Source organism: Macrobrachium rosenbergii, chromosome 3, assembly GCF_040412425.1.
Source record: "Macrobrachium rosenbergii isolate ZJJX-2024 chromosome 3, ASM4041242v1, whole genome shotgun sequence".
NCBI classification, from domain to species: Eukaryota; Metazoa; Arthropoda; class Malacostraca; order Decapoda; family Palaemonidae; genus Macrobrachium; species Macrobrachium rosenbergii.
Genome location: NC_089743.1, coordinates 71,323,980 through 71,342,470, shown reverse-complemented (window position 1 = coordinate 71,342,470; position 18,491 = coordinate 71,323,980). Strand labels below are relative to the sequence as shown.

Genomic DNA, 18,491 nt, shown 5'->3' with positions numbered 1-18,491 from the left:
AATAACATCGAAGATTCTGTACATTTATCTCAATGAGGAACAACCAATAAACCAGTAAACACCCAGCAGTATGTCACTCATACCCCAGTCCTTACCATTGCAGCCGGAGTGACGGAAGGGGACCAGCCAGCCAAGAATGGCGACCGCGCGCAACAGACCCATGCGCCTCGCTGTTCCACGCGCGTTCCTAAGTTCTCAGTAGAAAGTCGACCCTCCGGTAGCCCGCTCTACGGAGCCTGGATGCCCTCCTCCAGGAAACCTCAAGCCACCCCGCCGTGCTGGGCAGAGCTAACCGAAGGACCAACCACGTCATCCTTCAGCCTGCTCTGCGACCTCTCGAGCTGGCTGCAAGGATCGGCACTTCGTCATCATGAGCCCTGAGCAAGCCAACGAGAAGGATCATCCGACATCACCTCAACCCGCTCCCATCCTCCTCAAGCTCCTGCTGTGCCGTGGCGCCCTTCAGCCTCCTATCCCCAAGCCCCAAGCCCCGAGCCAACTTCAATTGTCGCAAGACAATTTCGCGATCGATACCTCGCCAACGGGGGAACACTGTAAGAGCCAAATCACTCGACGCTGTCTTTCTTCCAAACAATCGACATTACACACGTCTTGGGAGAGTACTTGTAAGCCCCGACGCTGTTCTTCCAAACACGTGTGTGTTCACACCGTCATCATCAAAGTGGACAGGACAGCAAGCGCCTCGTTTTCTTTCTCAGGAACGCTGATTTCCAACCATACAATATTTCCGTCTGTTTCTCCCTAAGCATTGTTGTCTTAATGTATGTACAATCACCACTACTTGCATTGCCATGCAAGCATTCTAATCATGTACTAATGTTCCAACGTCTTCATATCAAACTGTACGTGTTTCTGTTTGAAGACGCCAAATGTCTCTCCATTTCACATATATTATGCTACTGCATTGTATCCATTAATCTGTCTTGAATCTCTCAAGCAATTGGCCATATGTAGAATTTCCTGGCCTTTCCACTGGGATGTATGTTTCATCACTGTATGTTAATCATGTCTCTTGATATCGCCATCTGTTTGTCATGACAAACACAGATGTCTGAACCTTTTTATCTCTGTTTACCTGTCTTGTGTGTAGACGCTACATTACTGGCCAGACGCATCAATAACATCGAAGATTCTGTACACTATCTAAGGAACAACCAGCAAAACCAGTAAACCCATGCCAGTATGTCACTCATACCCCAGTCCTTACAGCTATACAATAATGCACAGGAGATAATTTATTAACTTCACTCATTCTGGATGTCTTTGAGGCTTCATTAGCTGAATCAGAGAATAATGAGCTCTTATCCGAGTTACTTGGGCTCATATGCTTTCTATTATATAGCTGCCACTGGGAATGGGATTAGCCCTTACTCACTTGACAAGACACAACTGGGCTATAAACTTGGCTCCATCTGGCATTGCATATTAAATGGTCTCCCTCCAAGCTTGACATGGAATTACTAAAAATAGCCATACCTCAATAACAGATGCCTTGCTTACGGGACAATCTGATTACAGTGATAGACTTTTTCAGAATAAATATTCTGTCCATTAACAGTCGTTTGCTTGGTTTAAGTATGGATGAAGATGATCAGCTACAATATGCATGGGATTAAGCGCATCACTTGTGTGCAGTTCCCAGCACAAAAAAAATCTTGCTCAGTGCACATCTGCTAAACTGTTGCTTTTGTCTCCCATGTATGACACTCACAAGTGTTTAAATTAAATGCACTCGACACAGTTTTTAAGGCCTAAGATACACAGATTAGAATAATAAAGTAAAATCATCACCAAAGTAACAAAATATTGAATACTGTATAGTCTGAAGCAACAAAAAAAGGGCAAAAATCAGCTGAGTAAAATTGAAAATTGGGGAACAAAATCAGTGTTCTTATTCAATCAGCAGGCTCACTTGTTATGACCATTTTCTGCCAGAAGGAGGAATTGGGAGTGCAGATGTGCAGAGGAGAGCTGCTTTCTGCTTCATTTCTTAGCATGTTTGGGAAGGGAGTCGACACTCCTGAAGGCAGTTGTAAAGTAATAAGATTGTAATATTACCAAAACCAATAAGAATAAATATTCTCGAACCTTCCTTGAAGAGCTTCTCCTTTCTGAATGTACTCCACATATTGATCAATTAACGTTAATACAGCATCTGGTGGGAAAGCATCAATGTGTAACATGAGAACACCAACTATTTCTCCAGTGCCACGGTTGTTTCCTACCTCATTCCTTGCATGCTTTAATGCATTTTCATAAATCTGAAAGACAAAAACGATACTCTATAAAAATATTTTATCCACGCACAAACAATTAATAATCCTAAGTCTCACAAGCATTTAATACTTCTAAACTTACAAAACAAAACCTGAAGGCTAAAAACCATGGCTGATCAACAGAGTTTAGAAGAATACAAAACCTTTTCATATGTTTTTGAAGTACCAGTACTTAAGAGTACAGAGGAACACAAAACCTTTTAAGTTAATAAATTTTTTAAGTAATTTGTATTTTTTATAGGTATACAAACCAGAGCCTTTTATATAAGAATATTTAAGTGGAAGCTGAAATGGTCAATGAACTTGGTAACAAGGTTGCAGGGAGTGAGTGGGAAAATACCCCTCACTCACCTTCAGCTGCCAGCCACCTTTCCTTTGGTCACAGGGACAAAATGGGGTGTATGAGGTGGGAGTACAATAAAAGGCTCTGATTTGTATACTGTACTTAGGAAAAATAAAAATTCCTTTAAAAATTTTTTATTTGGTCCTTCAGAAATACAAACCATTGCCTTTCATATAAGAGGCAGCTTATGCCTTAGGTGGGAGGTCGTCTCTGACAACTGATCGGAGTTGAATCCCATCCAGAACTGTCATGTTCTCAAGTGGTAAGTGGTTTACTGATGTCGGTAAGCAGTTTATGGTGCTGATAAGTGGTTAACAGCGCAAATAAACAGTTTACTGGTGGTTTGTAAATGCCATTTATTACCATAATTATCAGCGATTTCTGGTTAGCGGCGCTCAGCTGGGAACGGAACCCCACCATTAACAAGGGACTGCCTGTAGTCACAACTCATTGGGTACCTAACAAAGTCAGAGAAAGAAGGAAGTCCCTAGACAAATCCTCCAGTGCTAGCCTAAGACAAAGAAGAGGAACCAGTGCTCCAAAATATGCCAGGTCCTTCAACAAGTATCTTACAGCTCACAAGAGATTCAAGAAAACATATCCTGTCAAGAACCACCATCCAAATTCATGACAGGGGGGGAAGGAGAAAACTCTCAATCTCTCGTCAGCAGCTGAGGAGTCCTGAAAATGCTCCGGACTCAGGACAAGAGAGGAAAGAGAGAGAGAGACCTCATCCGTCCAAGACTAGATGGGATGCAATAAAAAATCCCTTGCTACTGCATCAAGACAATGCTGATCAAACATCATCTAAAGTGAGACACCTCTCAAACAAGGATTTCCCATGGACTAATAAGGTACCTGGACTAGGCTGCAAGGGCAGGTTTACCTCTCACTTGAGAGAACATTTCTATCGATAGAGGAAAGATAACATTTCTATTGATGGACAAAAAACCAGTCCTAAACAGCCTGTCAAGTATGGATAAATCCACCAAGCAGAGAAATCTAAGGTCTTCAGACTGAAAACAAGCTCATTGCTGAGTGCATGTCATACAGCATAGCCTGATAGGTGACAGTCTCAGTGAAGGTGAATGAGGAGTCTGTGACCAGAACCTGCACTCTGACCAGTCATGAGCAGCAGCACTGGATGCCATTTGACTAACAGCCAGGAGGTGAAGACAGGGTCCACTTGAAACATGAATGATCAACACTATCAGTCATATGGCAAGGGGAAACAGGTTAAATGGCAGAAATTGTAGAATCCAGAATATTTTCAGGATAATGGAATACAAATTCCATCACTGTCCCAGGGAATGGGATGGGAGAACAGAGAACTGTAAGTCTGTTCTGCCTGGAAAGTAAGAGATTGAGCATAAAGGAAAAAAACCCCAGTTTGAACTGAAACTTCCACCACTGATGGAGCAGGAACTACTCTGCACCAGACCCTAGCCACAAAGGTTGGGCATAAAGGAAAAAAAACCCCAGTTTGAACTGAAACGTCCACCACTGATGGAGCAGGAACTACTCTGCATCAGACCCTAAGCCAGAGGCTTAGGCATAAAGGAAAAAACCCGTTTGAACTGAAACATTCACCACTGATGAGCAGGAACTACTTGCACCAGACCCTAGCCAGAGGTTGGGCATAAAGGAAAAAAACCCCAGTTTGAACTGAAACGTCCACCACTGATGGAGCAGGAACTACTCTGCACCAGACCCTAGCCACAGAGGTTGGGCATAAAGGAAAAAAACCCCAGTTTGAACTGAAACGTCCACCACTGATGGAGCAGGAACTACTCTGTACCAGACCCTAGCCACAGAGCTAGCCTGGCTGTCCATTCTCTATTGGCAGAGAGTCAATGGTGTGGCGAACCATCCACTTGTGCATCTGCTAATGCCACAAAAGAGAGCAGAACCTTTCCATTTGATTGGCAAGGTTCCACTAAGGTTGTGCTGTAACAACAGCACTACTGAGTAACCTATCAGTTCCTAGAAAGCTGCAGAACTGTAATGCTTCCCATGTTCCCTGAACATTAACAGGAAGATGAGATGAATCCTACAGTCAGAAAACATGGCCCCCACAAGCAATCCTGACATTTTGTAGCCCTCCTAGGTAACTGTAATGATGCATTTAGGGAGGGTTTCCTGTTGTCCCAACACCATATTAGCACATCTGTGATTTACACCAGAAGAGAAGAGCAGTCTAGAGGGGCTGGTGATGGTACCTAAACATCAACACAGGAAGAGAGAGAGAGAGAGAGAGAGAGAGAGAGAGAGAGAGAGAGAGAGAGAGAGAGAAGAGAGAGAGAGAGAGCATGAAACTGCCCCTGCACAAAAGAGATCCTGTGAGACGACAGGTGGCTGAGGACAACCTCTGCCAGTACAGAAATCAGTGCTAATACTGCCCAAGTTTTCTGTGTTTATAAGCACACCAATATACTTGTCAGCTAATTAGGCATGAGATCTAACTTCTATCCTTTTGTCCCACCTGTTAAAGGAAGCAGGAGGACGCCTTCCTAAAGTACACGTGCAGAAGAAAACCCATTTACCAAATAAGCTGTAGTGTATACCTAGCAAAAGTCTCACACAACACTTAGGTGGGAACTTAGTAACCACTTGTGAAGCTGTCTTTAGTTCAGAGAAGAGCTTCAAAATTGACAGCCCCCAGCAGACAAAAAAAACTTTGGGTTTGACAGACAGGTACTTGAAAGAACATGTTTCTCAGAACTAAGAATGAATAGAACCGTGATGGAGAATTGCACAGGTTGTCCCATTCCTTCAAAAAGGAGTATGTAGCACACACTTCTAAAAGATTAGGGTTCACAGATCAGACTCACTTAAAAGAGGATACTGTAAAATACTCCGGAGACTGGCTCCTCATGACTTCTAGCACCTTTTGCCATCATCTCTTTAAACACTGCCAACAAGGCTAGAGATCTTGGAGAATCCAAAGGGGAAGTTAAGGCAGATCAGTGTTTGAGGGAGGGAGGGGTGATAATCTTAATAAGAATATGGTATCTGCCCCAGGGGTCTGAAGTATCCAGGACTCTGTTCTCTGTCTCTGTACTACTACCAAGGCAAGACAACCCCTAAATGTGGCAGTCAAAATAATGGGAAAGTTAAATACTGTAGTGGCCAGCCCCATCCCCCTTCTTCTCTCCATCCCTCCTGCTTAGCTATGGCTGGATGAGGATGGGAGGACTGGGAAAGTCTCCCTTCCCTTCTTACAGGCACAAATGGCTGGGATACTAGTCTGGGACTAGGAAAATTGCTACTTCACAACCAAGGGACCAGATGGCTTAGCCATACCCAAAGTTATGGCTACAGATGCTGTCACTAAGGGTGGATAATATTCGGTTGGTGAGAACCCAGGACTCCCACTCCCCTCTCCACCACCTGCCCTTGTTACCTGTGAACTGGGTAACAGAGTTTAACGACAATCTGGTTGAAGAAGATTCTCATCCCTTCCCTAAGGAAAGAGAAAAAATGGAAATGTTCAACTGAGATGCAGAGAGGAAGAGGGAAAACTACGTTCCCTTCCTGTTCCTGGTTTGAGTATTGCTTCCCCTTCAACAGGCTAAACCCCTTCAACAGGCTACAATAGCTATTTCCGCTATGGAGGAGCCATGATCGATATTACCACACAATGGCACCCTGCAAGGAAGTTGTTTGCTTGACTGCTGGAAAACAGGAACTCTCTGATCTGCAGATCAGGAACTTAACCTGACAAAAACACCAAAAGCAAAACTCAACAACAGCAGTCAGAATAACTGGTTTGCCTCCTGGTTGGCCCTTCAAGAACTCCATTTAATTTGGTTCACAACAGGACAGCAATGGTTGCTTCAAGATCATTACACACACACACACACATACACAGAGCCCAACGATCTATGTAAAACGCTATTGTAGAGATACTGGAAGGAGGCAGGGCCCCAGTAAGTACAAACTCCCTAAGGCAAGAGTTGGACTACCCAAGAAGAAAAAGACATCAATAGCCTTGTGTTCTCTTTGGAAGTGAACATACATGAATGACAAAGTCAGTTTCAATCACTAAAACACTATTATGATGACATAACCTCTCAAAGGTTCACCAACCTGCAGACTTTGCACAATGGTGAATTTAGTTAACCAGTAACCTTGTGAAATCATGGAAGAAAATCCAATACTTTTGTTTGACTGATTCAAACCGAACTTACTGGACCGCACTTCCCCAGAAGGCACGGGAGAAGAATTAATGCCCCTGCATAAAACAGTTCAAGATCACTAGAACTCTCCCACCACTTGTGACAGTGAAATATGGTTCAAAGATCTATAAACTTTCTCAGCCCCTGTAGCTCAATGGCTGCATTCCAGTTGGAACCACAATTTTACACACACCCTTGGTCCCTGCATACTGCTGCAACTGGCTAATGTATCCCAGAAGAGATGTCTTGAATCTATCCACTATTGGAGCACACACAATCCAATGACCAAGGCCACACCTAGCAAACAAGTCGGGATGCTCCAACAAATTGCACTTCAGGGCAGCACAGAAGGAAGGATAGCCTGCACACTGGTCTGCACACCAAGTATGAACAGGACTGAATCACCCAAAACACCTGAGGTATGTGCAAAGTCTGAGGACCAGGCACTCACCCAGGAGAGTAACTAGATAATTTTCAATGCACAGGTTCTATCCAGTGTGTCTCCAAAGAGACATACAAGGTAGAACTTAAAGAGATCTTCCCTGAAAAGAGGAGTAGGTTATGCACACACACTCCTAAGAGCACACATGGGCTAAACAAGCAGGTAGCACTGGTTCATGCTCTACACCCCTGAAAGAGTGAGGAGAGAGGGAGCCCACCCCATTGTCTAAGTAGGCCAGTGCTAATACCTTATACCACGCTAAAGAAACAGGTTGTAATATACACCACAACACCTGAGAGTTCTTGGTCCTGAGATCAAGCCCCCAACGAGCAAGCAGGACATGCAGACTCATCTATGGTGACCCAAACATCCAAGAATTCTCGGTCCTGAGATCAAGCACCTGCTAAGCAAGCAGGACAAGTAGATTCCTTTATGGCGACCCAAACACCCAAGAGTTCTCAGTCCTAAGACCAAGCAACCACCGAGCAAGCATGACAAGCAGACTCTTCTTTGGTGATAAAAACATCCAAGAGTTCTTAGTTTTGAGACCAAGCAGGACATGCAGACTCATTTATGGTGACCCCTCAGGATAATGCAAGAGAGAGCCTTGTCTAACTGGGTAAGTAAGGGGTAACCCATACCGTGCTGGAGGCTGAAACAATCACCCACAGGTGACCGTGAGCCTCCGCCTCCCTTCAAAAAGGAAGAGCACTCGTGAGAAACACAAAAGACTTCTTGCAAGAGGCCTCAGACCCCTTCTATCCCTCCTCATTTAAGGAATGAGGGAAGAAAAGGTGGAGAAGAATGCAATGACAAGGGAGAGATAATGGAAGGACAGTTTCCCATTGTCACTCTGGTCTAGCTTCCTCCCAGAAGATACAGTATTACAGTAGTCCTGGAATCCCTACCTGCTGCAGCAAAAGCAGACATTGTAAGTGTTGCAGCAACAGCATACACAACAGGCAACATCATAAAGGTTGCAGTAGCAGCAAGACTTTCAGACAACACGTAGTAGAAAGAGTATGATCCCACAAGCCTTAATAACACCCTCTTCTGAGGGTGTGAAAACAGGAACGGTATTTGATTGAAAGGACTTCGGCAGACAAGGGAAAGAGGATAGGCTAACACTGGACTAATACCTAATCTACCTATCGCCTGTCAACAGCAGTTCTATCTCCCTTACAACCCAAGCACTGCTGAAATTGCAAGGGAGATTCATATAGTGGGGAATCAAATAAGAGAGGAAATGGAGAGAGACGCGTACTAATCAACCAAACCTCTGCACTACACAAAAATAAAGACAAAAACCCTGAAAACAAAAGCATACGTTCAACCTAGCAGTCGGGAGGAGAGCAGCAATATGCTCTCATATAGCAGCAGCCAAAGAAATAATGGCTAGTGTTGGTTGGTGATGGGTATTCCCCAACTCACCCCCCTAAGCTCCAATCAACTACATTATTACCAAGTTCAATGAACAATTCTAGCTTGCGCTGAAGGATATTCCTATAAATACGATGATGGTTTGTATTTCCTTAGAAACAAATTATTATGCACACGTTTTTGAGAAAGAGGTCATTATCACACTGCACCATACCTTAATACGCAAGGATGTACTCTCCCTGGTGCCACATTTAAGAGAAGCCAGCATACCTCCTATCCATTTAGGTCCATCTGAACCCATCAACTTCCGCTCAATTATCTGTGAAAGGAAAAAAGGGGTAACAAATTAATTTTTTCTTCAATAAAAAATCTTTCTCTTGAAGCTTAGTGACAAATCCAGCAATTTATATTTTTTCATAGGTACAAATTACTCTTTTATGTAAGAATATTCCCTAGTGCTAATTGCAAACAGCTGCTGTATTCTGGTTACGAGGTGTTTAACTGGTAGCAAGCAGGTGAACAGAGGAGTCCCCCATAAACCTGCCATGTGCCAGCACCTTTTTATTTGGTATCAGAGACTATGAGGGGTGGTTGAGGTGGGATTATGATAAAAGGCTCTGGTTTGTATACCTAAGAAAAATAATGATTTTTAAGATAAAATCAATTTTTTAGGTACTTACCTTCTATCATTTGCTTTATCTGCCACTACTTGGCGCAGGCTCCACGTGTTACAATTGAAACAATCGTTAACAAACGCTCCCAACAGTTACCCTCACTCTTTGGAATGTAGGGGTAAGACAGCGACTGTTTTGGTTGTCATTCTTCTATTAATCTCTTAAGAGGTGAGGAGGGAGAGATCTCAATGATAGAGGGTAAATACAATCAAAATTACATTTTTATGATAAAATACAGTTTTATATATGCTTACCAAGTTATTACATTGCTACTAGTTTCACTCGCTCAGCAGCTAAAATTCTGAAATTCACGGGTCGCACTATTTTGTTTGGCTAGGTGACTAACCCCGCCCACTTTCAGGGTAAGAGAAACAACTAGCAAAAGGATTCAATTTGTTGATGCCATAATGTTCATGTGGGGGGCAGAAGGCTCAATCATGTAGTTACTTGGTAAGTATACTGTATATAAAACTTTATCATAAAAATGTCATTTTTATACAAGTAACTTGCTGATTCCCACATTGACAGGAGGTAGGATGCATGAACAAATCTACCCCACAACATTAGTAACAGTAATGCATTTGAGAACAGAAAAGATTGCTAGCATTAAAAATACTGTACCTGTTGTTTCCTTACCTGATAAGGGAGCTGCTGCAGGAAGGTACTGCTTCTACTGGCGCTTTCCTTATCGTATAGTGGCGCGGCGGTATAGCAGAGGCTCGCCTACTATATTAGCGGGTACCTTGTAGCATGGATGATTCCAATTGCTGACAAGGTTAATTATGTTGCCCCTGCCCACGGCGCAGTACAGAATATACAACATAAAATGAACGTCACCTAATATCATGAAAAGTTAAAAACCACCGCCCAACCAAGAAGGACTGGAGGGCATTCCGGTCAACTATAACCCCAGGCTCCCTGAAAAACTCAACAATCTCAAATCAAGGCGAAGAAAGGAAGGGATGCTTCCTACGCTTCTTCGCCCAACACCACGCCAGCCACTGAAAATGGACCCAGAGTACTGTACTGCAATTATCATAAACTGTTCAACTTTCCTTCAAATAATGTGCTGCAAAGACTGACTTACATTTCCAAAAAGTCGCTTGCAATATACAGCAAAGAGACAAATTATGCTTGAGCGCCAACAAAGTGGCTACAGCTCTAATTTCATGAACCTTCGCTTCACACAATGGAAAAACCTCCTCTTCAATCAAAGAATGGGCTTCCAAGGTGAGGTCTCTAAGGAAGGATGCCAGGGCATTATTTGAAAGTGGCCGAGAAGGATTCTTTACAGAACACCATAAACATCCAAGGACCACTAGATCTTCTGTTTGTGAAGATAAAAACCTTGAACTCCTCCACAGAGCACACATGCTCTCATCCTCATTTTGGGCTCTTGCAATTTCAGACAACTTTTTATTTGCAAAGGAACAAGGCCACAGATTAGAAATGGACTCGTTCTTGGCTAGAAAACCCAAAGAGAAGGAACAGACAGCATTCCCTTGGGAGAAGCCCACTCTTTTGTCTATTGCATGGACCTTACCGATTAATTTTGCAGTCGCTAAATCAACTAAAAAACGGGTCTTTCTAGTTGGATCTCTTAGGGAAGTCAAATGCATAGGCTCAAATCAGGGCCCAAGCAACCATTTAAGAACCACGTCCAGGTTCCATGGCACTGCTGCTGCCTCCTTCTGCCTCATGGTGTCAAACGATCTAATTAGATCAGATAAACCCTGGTTAGGAAAGGTGGATGACAGGTTTCTATCAGTTTTAAGATATAGCAGAAAATCTGCTATTTCAGCTATAGATGTCTGAGAAGACAAAACACTGTGCTTTCTGCATCAGTCTCTAAAAATTGTCCTTTTGGCCTGATATACTCTATCAGAGGACTACCGCCTGCATTTGGCAATAGCTTGCGACGCTGATCCTAAAACCCCTTCTTTCTAAGAAGTTTCCTGATAGTTTGTAGTCTGTCAGGGCCAGAGTAGACAACCCTTGATGAAAGAGCCAGAAGTGGGGTTGTTTTAGCAGATGAGGTTTTTGAGGTAGTAGCCTTGGAAAGTCTGCCAGGAGGTCCGGGAACCATTTCGTTGTCAGACAAAAAGGAGCAATTAGGATCAATGACAGATTTTGATGAGTCTGGAATTTGTTGATCACCTGTCTTACCATACTGAAAGGGGGGAAAAGCATAAAGGTGACTGTTTGACCAGCCCTGAAGAATGGCATCAGTTGCCCATGCTAAAGGATCCGGGACTGGCGAGCAATACAGGGAGACAATGGTTTCTGGAAGTCGCGAACAGGTCTATGAACGGAGTCCCCAACAACTTCCATAGGTGCAAGCAAACCTGAGGATCCAGAGTTCACTTCGTGGGTAACACGTTTTCAGCAGCTTAATTCATCCGCCAGAACGTTGAGCTTCCCTTGAATGAAGCATGTAAGAAACTTGACCTGAAATTGTTCTGCCCAAAGCAGAAGATCCCTTGCTGTCTCGTAAAGGGAGAAAGTGTGTGCTCCCCCTTGGTTTTTGAGATATGACAGGGCAGTTGTACTGTCAGAATGCACTGTGATCGTCTTGTTGCACACTTCTTCCTTGAAAAATTGTAACCCCAGATGAACTGCCTTCAATTCCTTGACACTTATATGCCAGTCTCTTTGTTCTGGGGACCAGGTCCCTGAAATTTCCTTGCTCCCCAACCTAGGTTCAACATGTCTGAGAAGAAGTCTAGATCGGGGTTCAACGGAAGGAGGGATTTCCCTTGCGACAACCTTCCTTCTAAGCTCCACCAACGCAGGTCCTCTTTTATCTCAGGAGTCACTCGGAACACAAATGAGTTTGCGTATTTTTTCCTGTTCCAGCTGATTCTCAAGAAGAATTGGAGCAGTCTCACATGAAGCCTGCCCAGAAGGACGAACTGTTCTATGGACGATAAATGTCCCCAGAAGGCTCGTCCGTTCGTTGGCAGAGCACTGATCCAGAAGAAGAAATTTGCTTACTGTCCTGAGGCAAGACTATTCTCTTCAGGGAGGGAAAAACCTGAAAACTCTGAGTCTATTATCACCACTAAATAAAGAATTTGTTGTGATGGAATCAACTGAGACTTTTGAAAGTTGATCATCAATCCCAGCTCCTGGGCTAGGAGAAGAGTCTTTTGAAGGTCCTCTGAACATTTTTCTTTCGATTGGGCCCGAAGTGGCCAATCGTCCAAATAGAGGGAGATCTTGGTTCCCATCAGATGGAGCCATTTCACTAGGGGAGCGAGAACTCTGGTAAACACTTGTGGTGCCATTGATAACCTGAAACATAAAGCACGGAACTGGAACGCTTTGTTTCTAATCACGAACTTCAGAAACTTCCTTGGTTCCCGATATATTGGGACATGGAAGTATGCGTCCTACATATCTGCGGGTGTCATCCAGTCTCCCTGGCGAATGGATGACATGACGGTTCGATTTGTCTCCATCTTGAATTTTGTCTTTTGTATGAAGACATTCAATGTGCTGACGTCCAGGACGGGCCTCCAGCCCCCTGAAGCTTTGGGCACCACAAAAAGACTATTGTATTACCCCGGGGAGTCCACGTTCTGTACTAATTCTATCCTGCATGCGAAAGACAGCACTTCTTGAGGAGAGGGGCAAGGCTTCTTGAGCTGACCTAGAGGTAGCTTTTCTTTGAGGTATTCTCTTTCCCTCCCCTCAGTACATTGACAATCCAGGGCTCTGCTCCCCATCTCTCTCCAATTCCCCCAGAAGAGAAGTAGTCTGGCTATACTGAAGTTCAGAGGACGAACTTCTCATTTGTGAGAGACAGAACGGGCTGAGGATCTCTTAATGGCTCTGGAGACAAACCTGCCGGAAGAGCAAGATCGAGAAAAAGATCTCTGTCTGATGCCACGAAAGGGACACATCTGCAGAGGAGAGACTGTCCTGGAGGCATGAGTGGGAATCTCTTTAGGCTGCCTAGAGGATTGGGCAAGATCTTACATACTCTTCTTCTGAAGATCTGAAGAAATCTCCAGAACTGGAGATGATGATCCAGCGGAGAAAACAGAAGGACTCCCATTGTGTACAGGGAAGCTAATTCTTATAAACCATCCCTGACCCCTTTATCAATACGCCAGAGGACCCCCGGCCAATCGGAGGCACTATCTTCAGGAATAACAGGGCAGTCCTTGAGCTTACGGGCTACAGAGCCCACCGCCCAATCAAGAAAACTCAAAACTTCCAACACCTTGAACAAGTTTTTGAGAAGATTTGAGAGTTCCATCGAACTAAACAATCTTTGCTGACGCAAAGGCAGATATACAAGAGGAATCGATCAGCCCGGAGAAGTCCCCCTAGGAGGAGGCAGAAACTCCCAGGGAAGAAGCTTCCCCGGTGGCATAAAAGAGCTGTCTCCTCTTAGACAATCTAGATGGAGAGAAAGCTGAAGATGGCTCTGCCTTGTTCCCTTCTTCTCAGCTAGCCATCCCTCAATATCACTGGAAGGCTTTCTACAGAAGAAGAAAGCACTAACTTGGGCAGTTTCCAAAGAATCGAAGTCTGTGACTCCATAAGGAAAGCAAATGCGCGGCGAAAGCGGCTGCAGGTAAAAGAACCTGGAAGGTAGCAAGAAGATACCTTAGCAGCAATGCATAAGCTGCAGGACTAATGTCTTAACAATAACCCTCTGCTTCCTCGTCCGAGGATACAGGCCTAAGTCCATAGGTTGGGGCCGACGGAGGTCTTCTTTAACAGGCTCAAATGCTGTCAAGCTTGCCTGAATCAGGTCTACCACGGAAGAGGGTAAGGCCTGAAGTGCGGAGACTGAGGCACAGAAGAATGTCCACCTGTTTGAGAAACACTTTCAATAGCAGTAGAGTCAAAGCATCAGCGGCAGAAGCATGAACAGAGAGAGAGGAGCTCTACGCCAACAGAGTTCGGGCGCGCCAAGGGAGCTCAGGCACCAGTGGGCGCTGCTTCTTAGGTGATCTATGAACCACTGGGTGGACGGGCAAAGGCAGGCACCTTTATGACACTCAAGAGAAGATGGGTGCTCTGGACACAGAGCCAACGAGTGTTAAAGACGATTTCAGGCACTCGGATGAACCGAAGTTCGCACTCAATGGAGCTTGACACTGCAGGCGTTCGAGAGCCATAGGAGTCTCAGGTGCATGAGACACTAGAAGAAGATGTTTTAGAAGAAGAGCACTTGTAAGAAGCAGGACGCTTAGAAGCTGCACACCGACTCTCTCTACCAAAGGAGGAACGAAAACGCCTCGGACTGTCCCAGTGACTGCAAGACGGAAGAGGCTGTGAACAGGCTCTTGAATTTCTTACATGGTACTGGAGGAGAACGGACATCACCAGCACACCTTATCAAAGGGCATGATTCATCCACAAAACACCATTGGCGCCTGGGAGAAGAATCATCAGAGTTAAGTGAAAGACAATGCACATCCAAGGATACGCTTCTTCCAGTGCGGTGCTTGGCTGCAACCTGGGATTCAACAACAGAGTCCAATCCAAAGGGGTAACTACCGTGGCAGACACCACGGACCTCCCAGGCTACTGGTTTGACTCTCCCAGGTTAGGGGAAGTATGACATTGACCTTTTGCCTAGAGAATCAGTGGAAGGGCAACCACCTCCTCCCACCAACATCACTAAAACTAGGAGCAATCCAGCACTCCACCAACACTGCACTGGCACCAGACGTTACCTGGCCACCCAAATCACTCTTTATTGTCCATCAGACATTAACCGATGAGGTTAATTGAGCTTAACAGATTCTTTGATCAATTCGACCTTTTATTGATCTTACACTCTGAGGTTGGCAGTAGGGTAAGGTCAGAAGCCACCAAGCCACATAAAAGCTACAGGTTGCCAGAAGGAAACTGGGTACTGAATCAACAGCAATAATAGGAACGTCAATCTCGATGTTAGCATTATCAATATCATGAGTCAATATGAGATGCCTGACTAGCTCAAAATTTACTAATCCGATGTCTAGCGTAACTTTCCTTTTATATCTAGCAAGTTTATTTAAATGAGATCTTAAAGTCTTCCGCTTCTTACTGTCCCAGTCTATACATTCATTAAAACGTAAGCCTGCTGAACAAACTTGTACCCCACAATCCATGCAGACAGAATGGGAATCCATAAGATTCCTTAGTCAAACACGTATTGCAGCCTCTTCTGCAATACCCACCTAAAATCGAACTTGTTTCTGATATTTGGCAAAGAGTCAACTAAAATCACAACGGGTAAGCAAGGTAAAGTCAGATTAATCAAAGTCACTATAAAGGGAAAAAGTCCAACTCTATCTAATAACTCCAGAAGGCTATCAAAGCAAGAATACTTTACCAAACGTGATGAGGAAATCAATAGAAAGATCAAAATCAGAGCTGCTGCTAAAAGCTGGGTACAGCCATTAGCCAGCAGAAAACAATTAGAATCTTTTCACAAGTTGTTCCTCTCTTACACCCCAAAGTAGGCAGTGGGTTGGTCACCTAGCCAAACAAAATAGTGCAACCATTAATTTAAGAATTTTAGCTGCCAAGTGAATGAAACTAGTAGCAATGCAATTACTTGTTGTTACTTATATAAAACCTTGGTTTTCGTGTGCCCTAGTTTTCATAAGATCGATTTTAAATCAACTTTTGTTGTTGAAATTTGTCCCCGTTTTCGGTACATCCGCTTGGTTTTCGTACAGGTGAAAATTCTCCCTCCCAAACTTGTCCGCCTGACCGCATGCCTCTGGCACTCAAAGTGTTCATGACAGACTTCAGTTTGCCTTTGTTCTTGAGTGAGCATCACCCAGCGCGTTCATCCGAAACATTTTCATTATAATCCACTGTTTTTGTTCTTTTTGATTGAGTGTGACTTTGCTAAATAAGCCACCATGGGGCCAAAAGAAAGTTCCAAGTGCCAGCCCGATAAAGACACAAGAAACACGATTGAATCTTAATAAAAGAACTAGTAGCAAAGTTTGAAAGTGGCATACACATGACTGATGTGGAAGAGTTGAGATGACCACAGGGGAAGAGCTAACCATTGAAGAGCTGCAGGACCTTCAACAAATCTGCTGCAAGCCATGTTTTGTACATGTTCACGACAATGCCTTTGTTCCATTTTAGCAGATCTACTTTGTGCGACAGGGTCCAAAGAAGGTAAATAACCCAGATAGGGCCTTGATGCCAAGTCCTTACGTGAGGGATCTCTTCCAAACAAAACCTCTCCTCCTCCCTCTCCTCTCCATATTCAATTACAGTAAAGGTAAATTAATTGTGCATTAACATCTAATTACTATTATTATTATTTATAAGTTTTCAAGCTTTTATGAGTAAAATTAAATAACATTATTTTAAATAATAAAAATCTTTACGCTGTCATATAACCCTACGGGCTATGCTCACCATATTTGACTTTACTATATCCCAAAAACTTAACCTCCTGATGAATCACATTGGCGTGTTATAAGCCAGTTAGTAACAGAGAGAAAACTGTTATAGGAAAATAGAGAAGACTCTATACAAGATCAATGAGCTGATGTAGCTGATTTCTTTCAATAATAATATAATAATAATAATAATAATAATAATAATAATAATAATAATAATAATAATAATAATAATAATAATAATAATAATAATAATAATAATAATAATAATAATAGTTCTATTGAATATTATTAAATATTCAGATTTATTTTGTAGAACTTTTCTATTTTATTGTGCGGACTTCTCTTGTGAGGTCGTGCTAACAGCCTCGCTTATTTGTCATTTTCATGAAAAAGTCAAAATGATCTGCTTCTTTCTGCTTCATATACAGTTAGTTATATACAATTTGTTACCAGTTTCTGAACTCTTCACCATACATTCTCCAGCCGAACTAGTGAGGACTGGCAGATTGCATAGTCCTTCCGAATTTATACGGGCTTCAGCTGGGGGTCTGGGATGGAATTCTGATTGGTTGCAGTCAGCGAACTTCAAGCCAAAATTTCTGTAAGCGTCCTGACAGATCCCCATAGCCTGGGAATGCTCATTCATTCCAGCGTTCCCATTGCTCTGCCGTTGCGATGTCATGTTCTGACATCATCACGTCCCGAGCTGCTATTGTTATAGCCTGGATGTCCCTGTGTCATTATCGAAGTGATCTGAGACTGCCGGGCGGGACCATCGCTTCTCTGGACGTAGAGAGTCATCTCCATTTGCCAGTGGTTAAACCATCCATATTATCCTTGGATTTGGTGGGTGAGCCGACAATGACCCCCTGAACATCATCCCAGAAGGTTCGAAGGCTCTGCTGGAGATCTGTTATTCATTGATGGCGCCTTCACTACGCACAGAGGGGCACCTCTATAGACAGAAGGATGGCGTTGCGATGGGTTCTCCGGTTGGGCGTCCTTGCAAATTCTTCGCATGGGCACCGATGGAAGAACGTGTTCGAGAGAATCCAGCGGCCGAAGAAATGATGCCATATATCGACTGACGCAAGGCAGGAGATCAACGAGACAGAGCGCCATTGGTCGTTCAATCCAACAATGTAGGACAGAACTACAGACCGACGTTCTTCTGCTTGAGGGTTCTCTTTGCTTCATCGAGAAAGTTATTCTTCATCACCAGATCATCAACTTGAAGACATCAGTTTATAAAAATTACAAGATTTGGGACTTCTTTGAATCTTGATAGCGAGATGCCATTTTTCCTGACAGTTTCCTTCATTAAAGGTTCCCTCTCCCACTGTCCACCTGGAGACACCAACAAGGAATATAAAAGATCCTTTAAATGTCATCTTGGGGGAACAATGGTTTCACCAAACTCATCAACCATTTTTCCAGGCCTGGAAAATGGTACAACGGTGAGAACACACAACCCGCCCCCAAGATGACATAAAGACCTTTATAAGGCCCGGATGCATCCTCAGTACCGTGAGGACGAACTCCATGAAGAAAATCGTCATGGAAAACGCCACCTCGACCGAAGACAGTAAGAGAATAAATCTTGTAATTTATTATAAGAACCGCCGCACCGTGATCTGGTGATGAAGAATAACCCTCTCCGCCAGCAAGAGAACTCCTCAAGCAGAAGAACGTGGTCTACCAATTTGTACCCTCAAGCGTCCTGTCCGAGGATGCCCCGGCGCTTATATTGGAATGACCACGATGCGCCATGTCAAAAAGGATCTCCTGCCACGCCCAG

The 18,491-nt window shown here is 43.8% G+C and overlaps 1 protein-coding gene across 2 annotated transcripts in view; it reads right to left on the bottom strand.

Moving 5' to 3' along the window:
* Positions 1-18,491, bottom strand: part of FANCI (Fanconi anemia complementation group I) — a 157,822-nt gene that overhangs the window by 111,332 nt on the left and 27,999 nt on the right. For both annotated transcript variants that reach the window (XM_067082174.1, XM_067082181.1), the window contains exons 2-3: positions 8,855-8,959; positions 2,110-2,282 (exon numbers count right to left, since the gene is read on the bottom strand). In XM_067082174.1, coding sequence (XP_066938275.1) covers positions 2,110-2,282; positions 8,855-8,959 — 278 coding nt within the window. The remainder of the gene's footprint in view (positions 1-2,109; positions 2,283-8,854; positions 8,960-18,491) is intronic.